Genomic DNA, 15,320 nt, shown 5'->3' with positions numbered 1-15,320 from the left:
CTAAAATGTGAATACTCTTGACTGCCTTGGAAATGAGGTGACAGTATGGCCTTATGCTAAGCATCAAGGCTCTTTTAGTCTAGTAAAGTAGATTTGAATCAGGGCTCTGTAATATCCTTAGCTATGTGATCTTGGGGAAATTGCATAATCCTTCTTCAACTAGGAAATAAAGATAATACAAGCTCACACCATTGTTCATGAGGATTAAAGAAATAATGTATGTGAAGCCTTTAATTACAGTATTTATAACAGAATAGGCAGTCAATAAATGATGAAATGAAATTCTAATTTGCTCAGTTGTATCTGACTCTTTGCGACCTCATGGACTGTAGCCCACTAGGCTCTTCTATCCATGGGATTTCCCAGGCAAGAATACTGGAGTGGGTTGCCATTTTCTTCTCCAGGCGATCTCTCTGACCCAGGGATCACACCCAGGTCTCTTGCACTGCAGGCAGATTCTTTATCATTTGAGGCACCAGGGAAGCCCTAATAAATTATAGCTACTATTAGTTATTATTATGCTTTACACTGGCCTTGAAACTAATGTCATCATCAGTTTATTTATTCCTATTTATTCTGGAAGAAAAAATGGATATTCTTTTTTAAATCTTTTGATAAGTTTAACATTGATGCTACTGAAACTTACAGTATTACTTGGGTTACAACCCTTTATAAGTGTTGAGCTTGTGACTGAGAGTAGTATTAATAACTTCATTTTATTATATTTTAAAATGTGACACCTTAATACATTCAGCACTCCTTGGTATTTCACATATTGTTATAGAGAGAGTTTAAGGCAGAATGAAAAGCACACACATAATCACTCAGAGACCTGGGGTCTGGCCCCATTTTGCTGTTACTTAACTATAAAACCCTGGAAAAATCACCTATTCATTTCAGGCCTCTATTTTCTCACCTGCTAAAGACTGAGTTTCCTCTTTAAAAGTTTACACTCTTGAGAGAGGTGGGAATGGAGATTTACTGTTTAAGGGCCACAGAGTTTCAGTCTATGATGATGAGAGGATTCTGGAAATGGACCGTTGGTAGTTGTTCACAGAAATGTGAATGTAATTAATGCCACCAAATGGCTATATAGCCATAAAAATGGCTAAAGCAGTAAATTTTAGGATATATTTTACCATAATAAAGAATTCTACAGCCAGTGCTCTGTATCCCTTAAATCACTCATTCACCCCCTCATTCACTGAAATATTTATTAAGTGCTTATTATAAACCAAGCACTGTGGTAAGCAATACAAACAAGACTTAGAGCAGAGTGGGAAAAACAGACACCTGTCCACTTAAGTGCTATAAACTATCAGAGGCTTCATAAAAGAGACTGGAGTAGAAGTTACAAAAGGAGGAGTCCATTACATCTGAGAGGGTTGGAAAAATCTTTTTAAGAAAGACCAAGTAGCTGAGTGTTAAAAGAACAGCATGTGGATGATATGCATGACTAGAACTGTTCCTGCTCTCATAGTTAACTCCCATACTTAACTTTTGAATCTTTATGAGTAGAACAGGATGATTCTCTGACAGTAAACACTAGAAGTATCTCTTAATTAATCCAAGATGGTTAAAGGTTCAAATTTAGTAATCCCTTTCTTCATTATCACCAAAGAAAGAGGCTTGGGGAGGAGGGTGGAGGCAGGGGGGTGGTGTTTGGAATTCAAAATCCACTACATTAATCTCCAAGAAAATCACATCAACATTAGAATGACAATAAAAGCTACATGGGTTTTCACTGCTAATTCAGGTAGACACTAAAGGGAAAAAAGTCTATCTATAAAGACTCAATGTTGTTTATACAAGAAGTAGAAGGACAGCATAATGGGTCTTATTATAGCACTAAAATATGGTATTATCTGAATAGCTTGCTTAGAGAAAGTGAATGACTCATTTAGGGCACCATTAAATAAGTGATTGTATCAGTGCAGCAAACAGTGCCCTGTGAGAGTGCAGACCCTTCAAAGCGGGGAGTAATTTACTTTCAGGGAGCACCTTTGCTTTCACTGGGAATTGGGACTATAAACAAATAGTTTCATTATTGTGTTTTCTAAAAGCTGTTTGGTTTAAAATAAACTAATCTTCTAGAGCCCTTGAAATTCTAAACACATTAAAAATGAAGAAAGAAAAAAAAAATGAAGAAAGAGACCAGTTAAATATTTCAGTTATAAATGTCAAAAAAGGAAAAAAAAAGGAAAGAGGTGTTAGAAGGTCTATATGAAACATGGAACGGGGAGGCATTTCCTCTTAAAATAAAAATATTCATTAGGTGGCAGTTAATAAAGCCCTGTCAAAAGGAAATAAATGCAAAGGCTTAAGACCCAGAAAAGGTGAGAATAACCATTACTAACATTTATTAATGTCTACTTGTAGCTCTACGAGGAGAGAAAATCCCCTTAGCAGATGAGGGTACAGTAAGACATACTTTTTGTTACACATTTTGGCTCAGATCAAGGGGTCAGCCAGCAACTGAGATCCAGACTGCTTTCCAGACTTAGTATCTGTTATTAGTATCTGTTATTAGTAATTTTCTATGACTACTCAAGGTATCTGTTATTAGTAATTCTCTATGATTAGTTGTTAGCCTATGTACCACAGATCTGGTTTGTTTTTAAAGAAAAAAAAAAAAAATAGAAGTACAAGAGGTATAAAGTAGCATACAAAAACAGTATGAGGCAGTAAGAATAACTGGAAATGAGGACTCAGGGAGCCTGAGTACACACAGCAGTTCTGCCATCAAAGAAGCCAGGGACGATGTTAAGTCATTTACTTGTTTTTAGCTTTAATTTATTTGAGTACTTTTTTTTTCTTTTAATATTTATTTATTTGGCTGTGCCAGGTTTTATTTGTGGCACGGGGGACCTTCAATCTTCACTGCGGCACATGGGATCTTTGGGTGCGGCAAGTGGGATATTCAGTTGCAGCATGTGGGATCTAGTTCCCTGACCAGGGGTCAGACCTGGGCCCCCTGCACTGCGAAGACAGTCTGAGCTACTGGGCCACCAGGAAAGTCCCTGGGTTCTTAAAAAACAACATGTATGTATGGATTTATGTATTTAAGTAGAAGCACTATCTCAAACAAAAGTTTCCCTGGAAGCTTCTGCACACAGAGAATATAACAGGGCCGCTCTGAATGAAGACAAAATGGAAGCCTGGAGTTCTGCCCAAATAACCCTCCTGTGTCCTGGGGGATACCTCAGCAGAACCCCTAGGCTATTCACTGTACTATTTAAAATCGCTGGAATAGATGAGTGGATGTTTCACATTCATACATTTCATGGACAGGAAAAGTTCAAAAAGATTTTGAAAGAACATAATATCAAAATAAATAAATTGAGGTTTGCTTCATGAAACTATTGCTGGCTGGAGAAAAAGATATTATAAACCAGTTTTAGGAAACACCTCCAGAATATCTCTCAAGGATATTCAAGTTCTAAAATTATACAACTTCTTCTACTCCTATTGTGAAAGAATTAACCAAAACCACTTTAGGTATCCAAGAAAGTATTTTACTATTGTATAAGTACATTAATAAAGTGCCTTAAAGCAATTAAATAAAACAAGGAGAAAATAAAGTTAAAATTTATGGTGGCTATACAATTCAACCTCAAAATGTACAACATCATTTTAAACATTGTTTTCATATAATTTCCCCCATACCTAAAAATAAGAACTATAAGCACCATCAATAATATAGTCCAAGCAATGCTTATCTTTCAGGAAACTAAACTGTTTCCTACTCTTTGCTCCTTCATACTCAGTATTCAGTTTCATCAAGCCACCCAGAGGTTGGTACAAACACTTGAGACCATCAAAGTAACACGAGGACATCTAGCTGGATAATGAGGTAAAGCTGTATTTCTAGGATTATGTAACCACCCTGAATCCAAAAAGCAACGTGGTCTATTCATTATTGCTCCAACTACTTTTTCTGGTGCCAGTTTAAAATTTCTAACTTAAAAGAACATACAATATTCCATTAGCTAAAGTAAAAGTCAAATATTCTTTAATAGTTCAAATATTTCTCTGCTAAAGAAAGTTTAAATATCCAAAGACCTCTATCTCTCAAATCACTAGACACTGGGTACCCCGAAAACTTTCTTAGAAGTTTCAACTTCATATTTCTCTCTAACTCCTGGCACTGCATATAACGTATTTTAGGCAGATCTTAGACATATCTGTTAGCAAAAAGTTGAATCAGCTTTCTGGGAAGTCCATTCCAACTTTATTTTACTACATTCTAACTTCAAAGCAATTTTTCTTCAGAATACTTACTTTGTTGGGAAAAAGATACCACCAAGCATCATTTATAAAATTATAAACTCACAATATCATCAAACCTTCTCTTTTCTGGGTAATAAAGATAATTCTATCAACTTTTATTCTAATATATTTTTCCAATTGCTAAAGTAGCTACACTGTCTTCTGTATTCCTCTCCTGTAACATGAGGTTCGCTAAATGAAGCACAAAACAAGGTAGGAAACAACTCTGGAAGTCTTCCTTTCTCACACTTCTGTTTCTATGCATTGACTTCTTAAAATAGCTATAAATGGGTAAGAACACACCTCTGGTGGTATAGTAAGTCACCACTTTCTTTTACCACTAAGGTATCCTTTAGATATAGATTCAGTGACTGAAGGATGCTCTGCACTGAAGCTGACCAGAAGGCCTCAGAAGGCAACAGCCTCAAGTCACACAACGTTTAACCATATTAAAAAGAAGATAAAATTTACTCTGAAACTTCAGCCACATCCATCACTTAAAGCATGTTTGCACGCATGCGCATACATACACACACACACACACACACACACACACACACACGATTGGAAAACCCATAATCCAGCTCATACATTAATTCTTAGATATCTATCATAGAACCTTGGGCAATCACTTCTTTACAGAGTCCCTCCAACATCTTCTAGGTCTCTTTCCAAAGGGGCACCTGGAAAGCTCCAGAGCCTCCAACTTCTGTAACTTTCATTTGAAAAGAAGCTGGGTACATACAGGGTATGCTAAGTCACTTCAGTCGTGTCCGACTCTGTGCGACCCCACAGACGGCAGCCCACCAGGCTCCCCCGTCCCTGGGATTCTCCAGGCAAGAACACTGGAGTGGGTTGCCATCTGCTTCTCCAATGCATGAAAGTGAAAAGTGAAAGTGAAGTTGCTCAGTCGTGTCCGACTCTTAGCGACGCCATGGATCGCAGCCTAACAGGTTCCTCTGTCCATGGGATTTTCCAGGCAAGAGTACTGGAGTGGGGTGCCACTGCCTTCTCCACATACAGGGTAACCCGAGCTAACTCCTTGGCCTCCGTGAGTCAGCCTGAATCTTTCACTGCTGTCGTCCCTGGTGTCCTGAGGAATGTGAGTCCTGGCTACAACCTGTCCTCTCATCTCTCTGCTAACATCACTCTTCTAAAGGGGCTGCTGTCTCTGAGCACTCACACAAGGCTATGAAATGCAGGCAGCTTGACCACTCAGAACAATACTAAAACACAGTCTCTATTGAAAGCTCCTGGCTGTGCAACAAAGACAAGTCAGTTGTTCTATTCTTTGTTTTCAATACAGCCCTTAGGGCTTGTACATAAATGAAACAACCTTTTGACAAGAAGTCCTCCTCCTTTCTCACACATCGGGAAACAAACACATGACAAACATGGGAAGGGGTGAAGAGCAGAGGGGTGGGCTTGGCTTGAGGAGTTCACTTTAGAGGTCGATCCCAGTGGCAAAATCTAACTCTGAAGGCCTTTACTGCTTTTCATTTCCCAGCTGGCAATGTATCAAAACAAAATATATACAGCAACTTGTAGGGAAAGAGAAGCAGCACAAGAGGCAGGCTCAAGGGTGAGAGCAATTTCTTTCTTACAGTTTAAACCACTATGAAAGATGAAGCATACAGTATCAACAAGTACAGAAAATAAACCATATTTAGTAATATATATAAATATGCACCAATACACACAAAGCAAATACAGTGACAGGCCTTTCTTTTGGCTCCAGATTATACCTTTCATTTTATAATTTCATTCACAGAAAGAAATAGGAGCTTTTTAGTAACATAAAATGGTTTATCTTTATGCTGAACATGCAATATTCATAAAAATCAAATGCTTTCATTAGATTTAAGATTTTCTTCTTAAATTTAAATTTTTCCCACTATAGTTCCTGAGATCTCATTTCTATGCCATGACTGTTCACATCTGCATTTCAAATGTAAATGCAGACTCCACCACCTGATTTAGCAAGTCAGGGTGCATGCACACGGTAGTTCTCGTTTTCGGGCACCTTTGAAGACGGAGTGATATTTAATACTGAATGTAAGCAGTCTTTTCATCTTATACTGAAGAGTAATTGCTTCCCACTTTAGAACTATAGCATGAGTTATCATCTCCGACTTGTTCTCTAAGTGCATGGAAAAAATGACAAAGAACATGATGGGTTTACTCAAGGGAGTCGGATCTTTGCTAACTGCTAAGAAGAAATCACGGCCAGTCAGGCAAAGCACAGTGAGATACAGCATGAGAAATGACATGCATTTCTGTGCCCTGGTTTGTGGGAATCATTTCTATTACATGTCCTCAGAATGCAGAGGCTGAATTTTCCATGGTGTCAAACATACCAGATAAAAATTACAGCTGCACATAGATGACAGTGTTTATAATTGTACACATATTTGAAAGAAACTGTACGTACACAGCTGCTAAAATTTTTGTTTACAGAATTTAGTGAAGGTGGGAGACACAGAGTGATTTCCCTTAGGTTCTAGGAGCTGAAAAAACCGATGCTTTCAGGGTTGTCTGTTATCAAGTTGGGTTCGCATAGGCTGCCTCCTTACTCTGAAGATGAGATACAATAAAATCCTATCAGGTCTGACCCACAGTCAACCATTTCCTATACTTAGTATGCACAAAACAGAATAAGATGGTGAAAGTAGGAAGATGAAGCCCTATAAACAAACTATCTCATTTCTTCACTCTATACCACAGAAGAAACAAACAAATAAGAGAAAGCAAATGACATACATACACAGAGTTAAATCCAATTCAAATGTCATGATGTATAAATAAATATACAATGCATATGGAAAAGAAGAGTATTTAAATTCCATTCAATGCTACAAACATTTTTCTCATTAAAATATAAGCCCTTACCTTTGCTTGTCTCTTACTGGCTTCTCTTCTGGCTTCCCTTTCTTTCAGTCTTTTTTCCTACAAGAAGAGAGGGAAAATTAGCCACCTGTAAACTTATCTAGTAAGTGTAAATCTCACTACACATTCATAACAATTCTTCTTAAGCCAACCGGATAAGGCACATTTACCTTTCCATAGATATTTATTAAGTGTCTACTGTAAGATTGGTGTCAGTTTTCATAATCATTAAAGATGTGCCAAATATGTAATCAAATCACACTTCACTTATTAGCTGTACAGTTTTAGGCAACTTACTCTCATTTTCTCACCCAAACAAGGAGATAACAGAAGCACACATTTCATAAAATTGGTATGAGAATTACATAAAATAACACAAATGCCTAGCACAATGTCTGACATATGACAGGTTCACAATGTTGGCTATTAAAATAAAAAGGAAGACATGTAGTAAAGACTATTTCCCTTCTCCTCTAAGAGTAGAATTTATAAAAGATGTAAAACCCTCATCCTTGGGGTTCTTAGAAAAGTGGCAGTATTTTTCTCAAAAGAAGAACAGAAGATTATTCTTTTAAGCACTTTTTCTCATTGCTTTATAATTTCCCCATTAGTTTTCCAATGCTCATAAAACAGGCAGAAAATGCAGTACCAACATTTTCAAAATAAGAATAACAGATATGTATAATAATAAAATTCAAAACAACAAAATGAAGCTAAAGTTGAAAAAAAATTTGTTTTAAATAGAATGCCTCTTTTCTTCTTCAAAAAATAGTGGTAAAACAATATAAATGCTAGTCTCAATCCAAAATCATAGCTAACAATATATAAATGTATTTCAAATACAATCAACTACCAGATCAATATAAACAGTGAGCAAACAGCAAATAATTTTTTCATGAAGTAATATGAAACTGCAATCATGATTCCCTCTTACATTAAACATTCACTAATGTGAGAATTAACAAGTTTTTTCAGTCCGGACAATCTATCATTGTCAGTATTCTTTACACATGGCTTTCTGCAGATTCAAGAACCAAGTATAATACACACTTGAGAGACAGACTTGAGGTTGCTCTACTGCTCACAGCATTGAGAAGGGCAGGAAATTGCTACAATCCACACTATACACCCCACCTAGGTTTACAGACTCCTTTTTATTAAAAAGTTTCAAAGCAGGTTAGATCTAATTAATGCAAAGAGGAGGAAAGCCCACAGAACTTGCAGATTGAGTTTTCATAGCTTCAGACCACACAGCAGGAAAGATAAATTCTAAGTGAAACTAACAAAAATTCAAATTCAAATGGCAATTGTTCATGTGTCATACACACTAAATAAATCTTGATGCTAAGTTATTCTTTTCTGAGATTATTATTCTTTTTTACACTAGTTTTGGAGAAAATGGCTATTACTTTGACTTCCAAATAAAACATACAACTAAAAGGGCAGGGAAAACTTAAACAATGTGCAGTTATACACGGAAATACTCTAAAGATTATCTGCAAGTTCCAGGATCAAGGTCAGAAGAAAAGAGGAAGAAATCAACAAATCTGTTCATTGTTAAAGAGCTTAGTAAAGTGAGAGAAGCAGTAGTGTTCAGTTGCTTCTGTCGTGTCTCAGTCTTTACGACCCCATGGACCATAGCCCACCAGGCTCCTCTGTCAATGGGATTTTCCGGACAAGAATACTGGAGCGGGTTGCCATGCTCTCCTCCAGAGGATCTTCCCGACTCAGGGATCGAACCCACATCTCCTGCATTGCACAGGATACCACTCTAATGGCAGAAAAGTGAGGAGGAACTAAAGAGTCTCTTTATGAAAGTGAAAAGGCTGGTTTAAAATTCAACACTGAAAAAAACGATCATGACATCCGGCCCCATAACTTCAAGGCAAATAGAAAAGGGAAAAATGCAAGCAGTGACAGATTTCATTTTCCTGGGCTCCAAAAGCACTGTGGATGGTGACTGCAGCCATGAAATTCAAAGACACTTGCTCCTTGGAAGAAAAGTTATGACAAATCTAGACAACATATTAAAAAGCAGAGATGTCACTTTGCCGACAAAAGTCTGTATAGTCAAAGCTACAGGTTTCCCAGTAGTCATGTATGGATGTTAAGAGTTGGACCATAAAGAAGACTGAGCACAGAAGAACTGATGTTTTCGAACTAAGTGCTGGAAAGGACTCGAGAGTCCCTGTGACAGCAAGAACAAAGCAGTCAATCCTAAAGAAAATCAACCCTGAATATTCACTGGAAGCACTGTTGTTGAAGCTGCAATATTTTGGCCACCTGATGTAAAGGGCCACTCACTGGAAAAAAACTCTGATGCTGGGAAAGACTGAGGGCAAGAGAAGGGGGAAACAGAGGATGAGATGGCTGGACTGCATCAATGACTCAATGGACATGATTTAAGCAAACCCGGAGATAGTGAAGAACAGAGAAGCCTGGGATGCTGCAGTTCATGGGGTCAGAAAGAGTCAGACATAGTGACTGAACAAAACAACAAAAACGATATGAATAGTTTTTAGCTTAACAACATGCTTTAGCCAAATGTTACGTTTCCTTTTATTATTAACAGTGGTCTGCTACTGTATGAGCTTCCCTGGAGGTTCAGATGGTAAAGAATCTGCCTGCAATGCCAGAGACCTGGGTTCAATCCCTGGTTGAGAAGATCCCCTGGAGAAGGGAATAGCAACCCACTCCAGTATTCTTGCCTGGAGAATCCCATGGACAGAGGAGCCTGACAAGCTACAGTCCATAGGATCACAAAGTGTCAGACACGACTGAGTGACTCACACACACATACTGCATGGGTAGGCTTCCCTGGCTCAGTGGTAAAGAACCAGCCTGCCAACGTAGGAGACAAAGGTTTGATCCTTGGGTTAGGAAGATCCCCTCAAAGAGGAAATGGAAACCCACTCCAGTATTCTTGCCTGGGAAACCCCATGAAGAGAAGAGCCTGGCAGACTACAGTCCATGGGGCTGCAAAAGAGTTGGGTGCAACTTAGCAACTAAACAACAACAACTGTATGGGTCTTTCATTCTAACAGGATTCGTTTGCTGATAGCATTTCATGTATTGGGTTGGTCAACAGCCAACGTTTTTTCCCGTAAGATGGCTCAAGTAGCGCTTAGTTGTGTTTAACTTCACTCAAAACAATTTTTTTTAGACTGAATTGTGATAGCTGTCATATCAGCATGCATTTATTAAAAAAAACTCACCAAAACTGGTGAGTAGTCATTTTAATATTGAAGATGGAAGAAAGCAAGCAATATTTTCATTCAGCATATGATTCCTCATCATTTTAAGAAAGGTAAAAATGTAAATGGAATGCAAAGAAAGATTTGTACAGTGGATAGAGAAGGTGCTATGACTGATCAAACGTGTCAAGAGTGGTTTATGAAGTTTTGTGCTACAGATTTCTTACTAGATAATATCTACAGTTGGGTAGACCACTTAAAGTTGATGGCAATCATATCAAAGCATTGAGAACACTCAACATTATTATTACAAGGGAGATACCTGACATACTCAAAATATCCAAACTAAGTGCTGAAAATAATTTGTACCAGCTTGGTTATGTTAATCACTTTGATGTTTGGGTTCCACATAAGTGAAAAAAATCGTTTAGACTGTATTTCCACATGTGATTTTATATTTAAACATAATAAAAAAGTTCCATTTTTAAAACAAATTGTGACAGCTGATGAGAAGTGGATACCGTACAATCACGTGGAACGAAAAAGACCATGGGGCAAACGAAATGAACCACCACCAGCCACACCAAAGGCCAGTCAGTCTTCATCCAAAGAAGGTGATGCTGTGTATATGGTGGGATTGGAAGGGAGTCCTTTATTATGAGCTCCTTCTGGAAAACCGAACCGTTAATTCCAACAAGTACTACTCCCAATTGGACTAACGGAAGAAGCACTTGATGAAAAGTGTCTGGAATTAGTCAACACAAAATGCATAACCTTCCATCAGGATAATGTAAGATGTTTCTTTGATGACCAGGCAAAAACTTATACAGCTTGCTTGGGAAGTTCTGATTCATTCACCATATTCATCACACACTGCACCTTCCGATTTCCATTTATTTCGGTCTGTACAAAATTCTAATGGAAAAAATTTCAATTCCCTCTAAGACTGTAAAGGCACATAGAACACTTCTTTGCTCAAAAATACAAAAAGTTTTGAGAAGACAGAATTATGAAGTTGTGTGAAAAATGGTAGAAGGTAGTGGAACAAAATGGTGACTACATTGTTCAATAAAGTTCTTGGTAAAAATGAAAAATGTGTCCTTAAACCTCACTTAAGAACAGAAGGAACTTTTTGGCCAACCCAATATATTATTTAATTTTTGCCTGTTTCCTGTGCAGAGAAACAGATAATTAAATACTTTTAACAGTCACACAAATTGCTATTGTAATTATTCAGTAACTGACCTTCTCCCAACACACCAGAGCATCAAAAAATGGCACTTCAAAGTTCCAAAGAATAACCTCAATATGGTCACATCAGAAAAACTCTCTCTAAACAAGTAAACACAATCTCTCTTTGGGGTTTTCCATCTAGTCACTGTAATCATAGCAGGAAAAAGCATATTAACAAATTTCCACTGAACTGCAGTATTAATTCATCACAGGCAATGAAGAATTCTTTAAATTTCAAAATTTAAATTGGCTATCACAGATCACATGAGCATGTGAGTAGAACAAGTATTCCTTTTAAGATTTCTGCCACAAGTCTCAGGTGGATGAGGGATATTGAAAACCTTTAAAATATGAAATGATCATGACCAGGACATGAAAATAAAGTATAATGAAAAGAACAAACTTTTAATACTGGGTGACACAAAAAGGAAATTAGAAAACTTCTCTTTGTTATCTTAAAAAGCTATATTAGCACTCCACCTGAAAAGAGGCAAGAGTAAACATCCGTCTTTAAACAGAGAACAGAAAGTAGAGTTATGGCAATCCAAAATTTGGGAAATTAATATAGGAAAAAAACTACAAATTTTTCTTTTGCTAAGAGAGGGAAAAAAGTTCCTTTTTAAAAAAAATGAGTATATGAATCATAGATGCTATAAATGACAAGACAAAAATAAAAGGTTGGATTACGATGATTAGGGGGAAAATATAATTGAATTTTATTAGATTCAGTAACTGAGGTTCCTCAACCACCAACCCCAAACACACATATTTATGTGGTTGAAATACTTTAAATCTTTCCTTTTCCTATTTCATTTTTAGGATTGGTACCAAAAGGCATTTTATGCTAACAAAAAGAAGGCACAATTTTACCTTTAATTCTGCCATGCTACAAATGATAAGAAGGTCATGAAATTCAATAATAAAAATCAAATTCCCAGGAGACAAAAAAAAAAACATGAAAAATTACATTTCAAGGTACAAAATACTTCTTTATAGACATTACTACATGTCTTTTGGCTTCTCATGAAGTACAGGTCCTCAGCTTCCAGAAAAGAGAGTACCATGAAATATGAATTTCAAAAGTAGCCAGGACTATATATTTAAACCACTTTCATTCCATGGTGCTTGGAAATCTGTAGATTTGGAGACCCCTGTTTCTCAGGAGGTGGTGGAAGTGTATAACCTATTTTAATGAATCTCAGGCAACTAAGTCAGTTAAGAATGGAGCTCCCAGTTGTCAAATAAAAAAGCAGGCGACATCAATCCTCATTTCATTATTACAGGAACTTCTTTTTTCAGAGAAGAAAAGTGGCTCAACAAAAGTGAATAAAAAGAATTATTACAATACAATAATCTTTAGCCTGAAGGTACGCCCTTCCCTCCAAGAATAAAACCCCAGTGATTCTAAATCCCTCCCCAGAACTAAGAACACAGCAAGGTTCTCTGATCTGTTACCTATTCTACAGAGTTTCATCCAAACAACATAAAAAACTGGTCTTCCACATTTAAATCTATAACAACTACAATACAGCTATGAAGACAGGGAGAAAAATAAATTTACACAGAAACACTGATTCACTAATCAATTCCTTCAAATATTTCCTGAGCTACTATGTTCTAGGCTCTGTCGTGAGCTCCGGGTATACAGGGATGGGAAAAACAGACACAGCCTAGCTTCCTGTAGGAAGCTTCCACTACTCATCTCTGTAGTCTATGAAATGATCTTCCATTAGCACCAAACTCTGCCCCCGCTCCTCAACCTCTACAGCTAAACTGACCATCCATCTATAACCACCCCACCTCACTACATGGTGGTGTTTTAAGAATCCATAAAACAAAGAACTTGATGAAAATAGAGATAATAAGCAAGTCAAAGACTTGCCACAAAGTTGATAAACCCTATAAAATCTTGAGTATTTATTTCATTTTGGAGGCTGGATATGAAAAACAGCCCAAGTACCCAGATAATGAAATGAATATCATGAGATGCTACAAGCTCATGAGAATAAGAAGAGAAACCTCCCAGGTAGACATCTCTAAATTATATACAAAGGTTCAACAGTATTAGGCCAGATCCCTTTTATAATAAATCTGGTCATAATGGTGGTAATAAGGGAACTGAAGAATATGGTTGAATAAGAAGAGAATCTCGGTTCCTCCCCTATAAATAAGCTTTATTACTCATTAAGTCAGTTTGAGAATTAAGTACTGGATACATGTCGCCCCATGATGACATTTACGATACGATGTTAGTATGCAGTCCTAAACTAAACTACTAACCACAATGCTTATTTTTTTCTAAATTTTTTTGAGACCAATGATCTTGGTCTTGAAATATGAACAATTTCTATCACTTGTCATTCCTTCTTCAAAATCCTCCTCTCTTCTTGTCATCCTCTACCTTCTGATTCATTGCCTCAGAGCTACTCTGTCGTAAGAGAATGCCTACTGGTATGAAATAGGTAGCAGCTACATGGTTAAAAACAGTGTGTAGAGAAAGAAAGACCTTGGTAAGAATGCCAAGGCTACTATTTTCAAGCTTTTATACGCTGTGAGAAATAGATTTAAGGGACTAGATCTGATAGATAGAGTGCCTGATGAACTACGGACGGATGTTCATGACATTGTACAGGAGACAGGAATCAAGGCCATCCCCAAGGAAAAGAAACGCAAAAAAGCCAAATGGCTGTCTGAGGAGGCCTTACAAATAGCTGTGAAGAGAAGAGAAGCAAAAAGCAAAGGAGAAAAGGAAAGAGACAAACATCTGAATGCAGAGTTCCAAAGAACAGCAAGGAGAGATGAGAAAGCCTTCCTCAGAGATCAATGCAAAGAAATAGAGGAAAACAACAGAATGGAAAGACTAGAGATCTCTTCAGGAAAATTAGAGATATCAAGGGAACATTTCATGCGAAGATGGGCTCGATAAAGGACAGAAATGGTATGGACCTAACAGAAGCAGAAGATATTAAGAAGTGGCAAGAATACACAGAAGAACTGTACAAAAAAGATCTTCATGACCAAGATAATCACGATGGTGTGATCACTCACCTAGAGCCAGACATCCTGGAATGTGAAGTCAAGTGGGCCTTAGAAAGCATCACTATGAACAAAGCTAGTGGAGGTTATGGAATTCCAGTTGAGCTATTTCAAATCCTGGAAGATGATGCTGTGAAAGTGCTGCACTCAATATGCCAGTAAATTTGGAAAACTCAGCAGTGGCCACTGGACTGGAAAAGGTCAGTTTTCATTCCAATCCCAAAGAAAGGCAATGCCAAAGAATGCTCAAACTACCACACAATTGCACTCATCTCACACGCTCATAAAGTAATGCTCAAAATTCTCCAAGCCAGGCTTCAGCAATACGTGAACCGTGAACTTCCAGATGTTCAAGCTGGTTTTAGAAAAGGCAGAGGAACCAGAGATCAAATTACCAACATCCACTGGATCATGGAAAAAGCAAAAGAGTTCCAAAAAACATCTATTTCTGCTTTATTGACCATGCCAAAGCCTTTGACTGCGTGGATCACAATAAACTGTGGAAAATTCTGAAAGGGATGGGAGTACCAGACCACGTGACCTGCCTCTTGAGAAACCTATATGCAGGTCAGGAAGCAACAGTTAGAACTGGACATGGAACAACAGACTGATTCCAAACAGGAAAAGGAGTATGTCAAGGCTATATATTGTCTCCCTGCTTATTTAACTTATATGCAGAGTACATCATGAGAAACTCTGGGC

General features: G+C 37.5%; 1 protein-coding gene across 1 annotated transcript in view; it reads right to left on the bottom strand.

Moving 5' to 3' along the window:
* DDX10 (DEAD (Asp-Glu-Ala-Asp) box polypeptide 10) overlaps positions 1–15,320 on the bottom strand; it is a 316,840-nt gene that overhangs the window by 122,750 nt on the left and 178,770 nt on the right. Inside the window, exon 16 of the mRNA XM_010862850.1 lies at positions 7,159–7,215. Coding sequence (XP_010861152.1) covers positions 7,159–7,215 — 57 coding nt within the window. The remainder of the gene's footprint in view (positions 1–7,158; positions 7,216–15,320) is intronic.

The sequence above is a fragment of the Bison bison genome, unplaced genomic scaffold, assembly GCF_000754665.1.
Source record: "Bison bison bison isolate TAMUID 2011002044 unplaced genomic scaffold, Bison_UMD1.0 scf7180017864485, whole genome shotgun sequence".
NCBI lineage: Eukaryota > Metazoa > Chordata > Mammalia > Artiodactyla > Bovidae > Bison > Bison bison.
Note: the sequence above shows the minus strand (reverse complement) of the source record. Positions and strands in the feature narration are given on the sequence as shown.